The sequence below is a fragment of the Cryptotermes secundus genome, unplaced genomic scaffold (assembly GCF_002891405.2).
Source record: "Cryptotermes secundus unplaced genomic scaffold, Csec_1.0 scaffold1170, whole genome shotgun sequence".
In the NCBI taxonomy this organism is placed as follows: Eukaryota; Metazoa; Arthropoda; class Insecta; order Blattodea; family Kalotermitidae; genus Cryptotermes; species Cryptotermes secundus.
This window is the reverse complement of record NW_019738365.1, coordinates 104,216-115,472: the sequence shown is the minus strand read 5'-3', so window position 1 is coordinate 115,472 and position 11,257 is coordinate 104,216. Positions and strand designations below refer to the sequence as shown.

The window sequence follows — 11,257 nt, the reverse complement described above, 5'->3', positions numbered from 1 at the left end:
AAAAGTTGTGGAATGACGAACTAATTTATAAAATTTAACGGAATTAATTCAATATACTTATTCTTCCAAGGGAAGATCACGGGCCGGAGGCGCGTATAGAAGCAAGTAAAATCGTGTGAAAGCCATGCTTTAACTACAACTAACAAAATATTCCTTTCGAATTTGATGATAATCAGCAAATGCGTAATGAAATCTCCATGACGGATGGAAGGGGAACAAGCACACCCATTTTTTTTTCCTTGGGACTACAGCCCCAGTGGGCCTAGGCCTACCTCCATGAACTTCTCCGTTCACTTCGGTTTTCTAGATCCTACGCATTCGGTAGGACACCTTGGGCGGGTGATCAGCTCGTCACAAGGCCTCTACCTGTACAGAAACACAGAAAAACGCACACACAAACTAAACATCCACGCCCTGAGTGGGATTCGAACCTACGATCCCGGTTTCCAAGCGAGCGAAGACAGTACATGCCTTAGACCGCTCGGCTACCGTGACCGGCAGTGTATAAGAATAATATATAAGAATTCAGTTCGTACCTCACAGGAAACAGATCTCAACCCACGATCCCGGCTTCCAAGCGAGCTAAGACAGTGCATGCCTTAGACCGCTCTACTATGGTGACCGGCAGTGTATAAGAATAATATATAAGAGTTCAGTTCGTACCTCACACGAACAGGTCTGAACCCACGATCCCGGCTTCCAAGCGAGCTAAGACAGTACATGCCTTAGACCGCCCGGCTACCGTGACCGGCAAGCACACTCATATGAGTATATAATTATACATATATACATACATAACACATGGAACTTAGAGAGAAAGGATGGTATGGTATGGTATGGATTGGATTGGTCTGGCTCAGGATAGGGATCAGTGGAGGGCTCTTGTGAAGACGATAATGAACCTTCGGGTTCCGTAAAATGTTGTGAAATTCTTGAGTAGCTATAGATTTGGAAGCTCCTCAAGAAGTATTCAGCTCCGTAAGTAAGTGTTGGCGGCGCCATAACTCAAGCGGTTAGTCGTTGGCTTCCCACTGCGGCGGATCGGGTTCGATCCCGGGTCTGATCAAGTGGGATTTGTGGTGGACAAAGTGGCGCTGGGGCAGGCTTTCTCCGAGTACTTCTGTTTTCCCTGCCCATCTTCATTCCACCAATTGCTCCACAATCAGCCTCACCTATCATCTGGGGCTGGTACAATAGGCCAGAGGTGGCCGCAGTGCAAGGGACTTAGTCCCACCCCACTAGCAATAAAAAGAAAGTAAGTAAGTATACATACGAACAGGCACACATGCATACACACAGCATGCTCTGAAGTGACTGACGTTTGTTTGTTCAGCTTGCTCTTAGATCCTGAAGACTGACTTTCTTCCGAAGCGTCCGTAAACTTCAAGCAGGCTACGCTATGTCAATTTCATAAGATTATATTCTTTATAGTCGCCGCCATGGAAACCTCAAATCTCAAATGTACAGAATATAAAAGCCTCTTAGTTTTATGAATATCTTACGGTGCATATTTTGACTAAAAGCCCACGTATTTTATATTAAGAGGCGATATTTACTTAAGTTACACAACTCTCATAGGTGTCAACATGCATGTCTCCTCCCTCGCTTTGTCTAATATAAACCGTGTTTATACAGGGAGAAGAGGAAGTAATAACAGTTTCAATTTATAAGCATGTGCTGCTGTGTTGTTATGACGGTACTATAAAAGGAAATTTTCCAGGAGGTAAAATTCATGTAACGTAGCACGCAGCCTTTGTACACCTTCACTGCTTTTCTATAAGTGTTCTCTTCCACTGAAAAAGGAGACAAGTATTCTAATATGTTTTCACCAAGATTCGCAACAGATGGGGCTGGCAACGAGCAAAACTACGGACAACAAAAGGCTGCCAACAATACAAGCTGTGTTTTCTGTACGTCCCCAGCCCACGGTTCGCGGGATGTGAACCATCACAGACGCGGCAGATCTTTTTTTTTTCTTATCACACAAGTTGATACTCTGAGCCTTTTGTCAGTAAATCTTTTTCATTAAATCTCTGTTCTTTCCTTTTTTTTTTCCTTCCACTTTTTTTTTGTCGTCTCATCTCTCACGTTATTTCATCCGCCTTTCGTTCCGCCTCTTTCATCTCTATCATCAATTCTTTGTCATCCTTTTCTATTCTCCACTACTCAGCTCTTGACCCACCTATTTCTCTACTTTCAAGCCATCCCCTCATTTCCTGACACTCTCCCTTGATTATCACAACCCATTCCACTTCATCCCTATTCTTCCATTATTTTTCTATCGTTCAAAACATCCTTTCAGCCTCAAACCCTCTCCTCTGGTTCTCCTTCTACAGCACATAATGCTGTGATATACTCAAAGCACTAGAAAATAGCATAACGAAATTGTTCCCTTTCTTTCCTTCATAACGTACTTACAACAAACATCCCGACCGAATTCCTGCCAATCTTTACTCTGACCACAACCATTTCTTCTTGCACACCCATTCACAATCTCCAAGAGATCCCTCCTAGCACTATTTTGCTTCAAACTCTGCTCATTCAGGGGAAACACAGTACCGAACTTTTTCTGAAAAACAGATCCTTCAATCGAGCTGTCTCCTCCCGGGGACCCAAACAACCTCATTTGTATAATACGCATTCTAGGCAGACAGAAGAACACAGTGAGAAGGGAGGGGATACTGTTCTTATTGGCGCATTTTCCCCTATAAAAAGAAGCTTAACATTAAAGAGAAGAATATTTACGAAGATATATGCGTAAGGATAATACGGCTCAATGAAAATACCTTTTGTGGAGTCTAAGATTAAATGCTGATTCGAAAAAACCTCCGATAGGTATTCAGAGATTTTAACGTGAATTTTTTCACACCCATACAGAACTACAGGCAAAATTATAGTTTTGTATATTCTAATTTTTTTAATATACAAAACTGGGAAACTTGGTCTCTAACATTGAGGGAGGAACACAGACTGAGGATGTCTGAGAACAGGGTGTTGAGGAGAATATTTGGACCGAAGAGAGAGGAAGTGACAGCAGGCTGGAAAAAACTGCATAATGAGGAGTTTCATAATCTGTACGCTTGTCCAAATGTAATGAGAATGATCAAGTCAAGAAGGATGAGGTGGGCAGGACATGTAGCATGAATGGGGCAAAGTCAGAAGGAAGGAGACCACTGGGAAGGCCAAGGCATAGTTGGGTGAACAATACTGAAATGGATCTGAGAGAGATAGGATGGGATTATATGGATTGGATTGATCTGGCTGAAGATAGGGATCGCTGGAGGGCTCTTGTGAACACGATACTGAACCTTCGGGATCCATAATGTGCCGCGAAGTTCTTGAATAGCTGCGCAATTGGCAGCTTCTCAAGAAAGGCTCAGCTCCATGAGTGAGTGATTTGTTTACATTTCTTCGGATAGAAATGAACTTCAAAAAGTACTTTGTAAATAGACTTAAATAAACGATAATTATTGTACTACAAGATGAATCTTTATTTATACACTGTAGGTGTGCCACACGGAGTATCCCGAGAAGAGAAGTAGTGACGCCACAGGAACTGGAAAGTCTGCAGCACATCGACCTTGAATTCATGATTCACTTACCTGGATATGAAAGGTGTTTGAATGGAAACAGTACTTGAGGTTCTCACAGCGTGATTATGAACATATCTATGTTCTGGGATACCAGTATAACGCCGTACAGACTGTCTAACATGAACCAGCGATTCGGAGGAGCATAAGCCAATCAAGAAACCAGCGTTAAGCAGATGGCAAGAGGAATTCTAATTAACAACAGTTTCATGCTGGTTTCTTGATTGGCTTATATTCTTCGATTCTGAAGATAAAGGCAACACGATCCACCGAAACGTCGGTTGATTTAAACGGACTTCAGGGCCTTGTTTCCTAGAAGACAGAACTCATTTTAATAAAAATCTGTATTCCTCAGTCTCATTAAATTAAATTCCTTGGACGATATTATACAAGACGAGTGTCGTTTCGGTCCAAGAGCTGAACACATTTTACTGCCGAAGATCTTGTTATGATTCGGTTAAAAACGTTAGATCTATTACACCCCTTCATCGGACTCCACGGTAATTTCTGACAGAACAGCTACTGCATTCGGATATCAGCATGGACAAACGAACTTTCAAGCAATATAATAAACCAATTAAATAAGTATGTGAAGTCACATAACTGTTCTGAATAACCAAGTAAGAAGACTTTCTGACCTGATGCTTCGTCTCCTGTTACCCTGCGGATTGTTCTGTATCTTTAATATCATGACTTTAGCCTTCTTAAGAGCTTAAGCTTGTCCAAATACGGAACTCTATAGCCAGATTTATGGGCATCTGAAATTCAATTTTTAAGTAATATTAAAAACATCCATGATCTACTTGAATACCATCTAAAATTTGAGGTTTTCACGGCGATGACTATGAAGATTGCCGTCTTCTGGGATTTGGCGCCACATTCCAGAAGACGGCTTACCCGTCCTTGTGTAGCTCAACAAAAACCCGCTTCGTTTCGTGTTTCTCTTTCTGCATTATTTCACAATTTTTTTCGGACTAACTGGCCATCAGCAAGTGTACGAAGTGTGTTTACGGAGTCTGCTCCCCTTTCCTTTGATGTATACATCCAGATCATGAGAGAATTCGAGTGCAACGGGATGCTGAAATGTAATATTTACCATGATTTAAATATAAGCGAAAATATGTGATCTTACGTGGGATTATATAGTTCCACAAGCATTTCAACAAAAATACTTTAAAGCGTATGGTCCTGCAGTCCGGGAAGATCCCGATGTTTCGGAAAACATATCACCTCCATCTTCAGGGTCGAAGAGTAAGCTAAGAAAGAAAGCAGTAGATGCGAGAGGCAAGAGACACGGTTTTATAAGCCAGAAGAATGCACCCAAAGTCACCGACGGGAGAACCCCGAACCGAAAAAAGAAATACTTTATATGATAAGAGTTTTGCAGAATATGAATAGTTTTAATATACCAGGTATATGAGTAAGTTCTCGTTTATTAGCCATGATATTGGTTCTCGTAGCTGCTAGGGGCATTGTCATTTCTGCAGAAGTTTAAAGGAAATCAAGCTTTACACAGTTAAGTAAAGGTAAACAGTTTAAGAACAAGGAGATCTACCAGGGTACATTTGACATAGAGGGCAGATTGTGGACCTAGAACACCTGACAAGCTTATGTCATTGTACGGACTGTCGGCAGTAAGTGTGTACTGCATATGATTATCTGCGCAGAGAAGAGCCGGGACAGCTCAGTCGGTATAGCGGCTGGCTACGGGCTGGACGACCGAGAGATCGGAGCTCGAGTCCCGGTAGGGTCAAAAATTTTCTCTTCTCCACGTCATCCAGACCGGCTCTGGGTCCACCCAGCCTCCTATCCATTGTGTACCGGTTGCCTTTTTCCCGGCGGTAAAGCGGTCGGGTCGTGAAACTGAACACTCGTCTCCAACTAGTGACGCGGTCAAGAAAATGTGGATCCATACATCCACTCCTTTATACGCCTTCATGGCGTAATGCTTAAATAGTTAAGAACAGGAACAATTTAAACTTTTCATCTGTGCAGCGAGGGAAGCCTAGTTATGGAGCCCTTTCTGCCGTAATTCTCGCAAACCCCTTCAGAGGAGGCGTTCCGCAGAGGTTATAAACTAGTGCTTTGCATTCAACGATAAGAGGCGTGCAATAGCCTACATTGTGGAGTTCCAAGGCGTATCCTTAACAAAGAATTACTTTATACATTATGGCAGTGTAAGACGTTTCGATTGTTGAGTGTTGAAATATGAATAGTGATGATAATTTATACTCCATAATAATATTCAGAGATAAAGTGCTTAGAAAATCACGGTCATAATATAAAGCAGCTAAGCTCTTCATTTTGCCACACAGAGAGCGGTTTTACGTTTGAAAGGCTGCCAGAAAATTCTGAATAGATGGTAACACATCTTTCCATGTTGAACAACTTGTTGAATTAAACGCAGGGGCTGAGATTTCGAAATGAACCATCCGGCTACATTATTCAAATATGACAGTACAGTGTGCTTTTTTTTTCTCTTTTGGCCGTAAATTACTTATGAACGTCGTAGATAATTGGAATTTAGAAATGATTTAAATTTTCTGACCCTATAATGATGTAATACACATACAGAATGCTTTCTCATTTGCATGAAACGCCTCACAGCAACAGGGCGATGAATGTAATATTGGCTGTATACTCCTAAGTCTACGGTTAAGATTCCGACCGTTATATTCCGGTTTATTCGGGATGGTACCGGGTTCTTTACTTTGTTCCGGGGTCCAGAACGGTTAATTAAATATTAAAGAAATGTCCCGGATATAAATTCTAAATCATTCTTACATTCTCAAAAACTGACATCCGAAGGAAACGCCTGTTCTGAAACCACCTGTTACCCAACAGAGTTTTATTATACAAATGGATCGGAGAGTTGTTATTGGTGTTAATTTTTTTATCCTCCTGTGCGGGGCCCTCTGATCTTGACTACCATTATTTTTCTCTGGAATTTCATTGCTAATGGGGTGTTTTGTGATGAGTTAAAATTTGTGAAATTTAATATGAATATAGCCCCTTCTCTGGGCTTCAATTTTTATATTCTACAAGAAATTAAAAACCTCAATGCAGTCAATATTAATGAAATGGATAATATAACGCAATAGTATTCACAGATTATACTTCATGACAGGAAACAGAAAATATGACAAATAAAACTTAGGAAGCAATAAAAATTAATAAAACTTCAGAGTGATCCATATACGTAATGTATACATGGCAATTAGAAATAAGTTCTTCATAATCTTTTATTTAAAGCCTAAAATTCATCTAAATAATATGTAAAATTCAGATCCTACCACACAGGAAACATATTACGTCTAAGTTACAAACCCCAACAACTTAATATTATTTACGCAAGGAATCTTTATTTATCGTTAGAATCCTACCAAACACACAAATACACTCTTCGGGCTAAATGCAAACGTTAAAGTGGATAGTACATTAGTAACCACTGGGCTTCATAGAACACATGCAATATGATACCTGACTAAGATGATCTTTATCATTAACATTGATAATGCATCTGCTGCTCCCCTACCTGTAGAGAGGTTTACCAGCGCTGTCTCGAAACCACAGCACCATATATACACGATCTACAGGGGTCGTAGGTTCGATGTCACACGGCAACGTCACACTTCGACCCAGCACAGCATCAACGCCAACAGTGCTCACTGAAACGAAAATAACAAAATCATGTACGTCAGACCATCCGTCTCGCATTATATACGTAGTGCGTTATTATCTGCAAATTGGCTGTGTCTTATTCTATGATCTTGCAGGTCTAAGCCGTGCTTATTTGGCAGAAGTTGAAATAAATACAAATTCGTGACAGCCATAAAGTTACCCCTCATTCTTTATTATCCATTTAGCAATTCACTCAGTGACAGCATATCAAAGCGTTTTATATAGCGTTACTTAAAAACTTACTAGACAACAAAACTTATTGTCAAGTGTATCAGTAACTAAAGACGGGGTTCGGTTTGGTAATTAGATTTATTAACCATCTACAGCTTGTAACTACAATTAATTATTACACTATTGATGTTTTACACAATTTACAATCACTCGAAATTAATTTTCTCAGTCTATTCCCACTGGTCTTCTCTATCCGTTTCCTGGCAACCTATTTATGACACAGGAGCTATAAACGTATCACTAAATTACACACTCCCAAATATAGATGTATTACAGCACATGTAACGCCACACAGTATGTCTTCTAATTCTTCTGACCACACTGCTGTTCCCTTGGAACTTTCGGAGCTCAAGTGAAGTGAATTCCCCTTCCCGCATTCTCTCATATCCTCTCGGCACGGACCACGCACAGAAAACACAGCCCCTCTATTGTTGCGTAGCGCAGAGCAAATAGAAAACACGTGTCACGTGTCATACTGATAGTTGATTGGTCCGTTAGCAGCATTGGACACGGCGCGGACAACACAGAAAACACATCGTCATCTATTGTTGCGTGTTAGACCGTGTTTAAGGAGCTGTTGTCTGGTAACGCGTTCATCAAATCCGTCACATTATGGTAATAAGTGGATACACTATATCTTCAGAACGTAACATTATTTCAGCTTATCTTAATGTTTCATTCAAGTAATTCGCTTTTAAAGCATGAATAAGGGCGCGGAAACGAAACTATTTCAATATGAATTTGTCATTTTTATGGACTATACCATTTGGATATGTCGACTTAAATGATGCAATAATTCCAGTGTTACTACATCGGACAAAGAAGATTCAGTGTTCTTACTCGTATTAACGTCCTTCGTATATACAACTGCCACATTCGAGTCTCTAGCCGCCAGCCATTCATAATTTATCAATACAAACCGCATTATCATTCCGCGCTATGTATCTCATGAATCGAAGAAAGCGTCATTAAAACAACCAAGAAGCAATTGCCCACACGTCACTTGAAATGTTACACTTTTGTATAAATGGATGATGCATATTACGTAAGTTCAACAACTTAGGAGGCATGATACAGCAGTAAGGAGAACATATAATCGTCTTGTTACAAGACTGCAATTAGATTCTTCATGCCCCATTGGCCTCTAATACCCGGGAGAAGCCACAGGAAGCAGACTGGTGTTCACAGTTACCTACTATATGCGATAGGAAAGTGAAAGGAGAAACAATTCTGCCAGGGATGAAATTCAGATGGGGTGCGTTTTAAACCGTAGAACTATTGCGTTATATAGAATTCTATGGAAAGCATTACACACGGTTCTCAGCTACTCCTCGGAGTCGAAGTAAGAATTACATATTCAAAGTACAGATAATGAATATCCTCTTAAATGATTAAAAACGAAAATTGTGTAATGACGTCACGACAGCGGGGTAAAATGTTGAGGTACGTTCTAACTTGCGGTAGGAACATCATTAAATTTAAATTAAAATGACGCGTTTATAATTTCTACACTGCTAAAAATATTGTAACATGACATACCGCTTTTCTGAAATCCTCCAGTTTTAACATCGCTTAATATAAATTCAGTATAAATTATCTGAACTTCCACCGTTACAGAACTTAAAAAGATGTGTTTCCGCTTAAGTTCATGTGGTCATCTCATTCCGTTTATACTGAAATCTACATTGCGTAATATGTAATAGGCACGTAAATATGTACTAGGTTTCTGGAAAATGAAGTTCATGGCATGAAAAATTTGGTTCTAGTCATGAAGCGGTAAATTATTTCTGCTGTAAAATTTGAAATGTTATATTCCAAAGCAGGGTTTTTATGGTCTCCAACACAACATAATAAACGTACTTTAGACCACTATTCCAACCTTACGACGCCATAAGGGACTTTACATTGTGTAACACTTGTCATTCACACAAATCCCTGTGTACATATTTGATATACTTGTTGCATACCTGAAATATAGCAAACAAGCATAAACTCGGCGCAGTGCAGGACAGCATTCTCTCACAGTGTGTAGCAGACATTCCGGTAGGAAATGTAACAATTTTTATCAAAACAATAATAAAAACAATATTAACTTGGACTATTTCGTTTCGTTCTCCCCAAAGCTGTCTCCACCTTGTCGTGGTTGTGGGGCTTGCGTGATTCTGTAACCTGGAGAGCTATGCGGGCGGTAGTTCAACTACCAGTAGAGTCACTCATGTCGGTAAGGTCGAAGGGTAGAGTCCAGACTAAGAGAGATACCCTTGCCCTCCAAGTTGGGGGTTGGGCATGAGGCTGACAACCTCATTCATTCATTCATTCATTCATCAGTAATCTGTCAGACGACAGGTTCACAGTCTCTTCCAAAACAGTTCCTCCACTTGTCTCCAACTGTCTCCAGAGGAAACATCTCGCATACATGGTATCTCTGTTTTTGGAAAGAGACTATCCAGGAAAAGTGATAATGTGGTAGTTTTTCCATTTGCTTTCCACATCGCAGTACAACAGCCGTTCAAACCACTCTGGTCACGCCTGTTGCTATACGAACTTGAACCATCTCGAGCATCATTTGCTCTGTGCTTCAAGTCGCTGTTGATGACGCTGCTTCCGGCATCAGTTTACGGTGGCCCCCAAACTCATCTTCTCCTCGCGGCTTCGCTCAAGCATCCTCATCCTGTAAAAATAATTATGTTCAGAAACCTAACAACCATCCTCGGGTCATCATGCGTGGGTCCATTCCTATGGCAGCACGCATTGGTTGTGGAGACTGGTTGTAGAGGAGGCCATGGCTTACCCAGGGCTGTAGCGGCGACTGGTATATAGGTAGATATTTCGGTTCGTTACAGCAACCTAATGACTTCAAGTTGAAGTTCTTGAACACACTGACCTTAAACACATTGTTCATATTACCTTTTAAATAGATTATTCGAACTCCGCAGCCATAATTATATTACTGAACGCGTACTTCCTTTCGTCTCTTGAGCGTCTTCTTAATGCTGGAATCACTTATAATCGTCTAATTCTGTCAGAAATGTACAACAGGTAAATTGTGGCATGATGACTACTATCCTCTGGCATATAACGCCTCGTAGTCCCTTCAAAGTCAACTCACGTTTCAGAGGAACATATCGCCTCCATCTTCAGGGTCGAATAAGCCGAACAACATACCAGCGTAAAGGTTTGTCACCTGCTTTCGCGCTGATATCTTGCTTGACTTATTCGGTCCTGAAGATGGAGACGGTATGTTCTCCGAAAAGTCGGGTTGATTTTAAACGGGATACATGACGTCATATGCCAGAAGATAGTAGTCTTCATAAACACTGTTGTGAGAACCCTATATCCAACACACTATGGCAGGGTTTTAAATGAAATTAATATTCCTAACGATCATCAAGTTCTGTGCTCCTCACGAGGTGGGAGAAAAGGCCTAGAAATGAGAAAGATTTCTGCTGGACATAAACAGGTTCAAACCAGAGACTTACAACAAGGTATTACCCCAGTACCATCAGGTTACGAAGTCCCTGGCATGTTTCTTTAATATTACCAAACATTTCAGGATTAATGGCTTGTGTAAACATCATGTATTTGAGATGTTATGAACTATAAATGATGAAGAATTATGGGGGAGTTAAATACGGGCTGCACTAAGGTGTTTCCTAGTTCATCGCCTAGAGAAGTGAAGGAATACAAGAGTCACGCTTTTTACCTAGGAAAACTATGAACTTTGTGATGCTGAAATTCAGCTCAAGGCGATAATG

The 11,257-nt window shown here is 40.6% G+C and overlaps 1 protein-coding gene across 2 annotated transcripts in view; it reads right to left on the bottom strand.

Moving 5' to 3' along the window:
- Positions 1-7,253, bottom strand: part of LOC111870997 (hemicentin-2) — a 322,577-nt gene extending 315,324 nt beyond the window's left edge. For both annotated transcript variants that reach the window (XM_023863703.2, XM_033754061.1), the window contains exon 1: positions 7,126-7,253. In XM_023863703.2, coding sequence (XP_023719471.1) covers positions 7,126-7,169 — 44 coding nt within the window. In that variant the 5' untranslated portion in view covers positions 7,170-7,253. The remainder of the gene's footprint in view (positions 1-7,125) is intronic.
- Between the last annotated feature and the right edge of the window lie 4,004 nt (positions 7,254-11,257).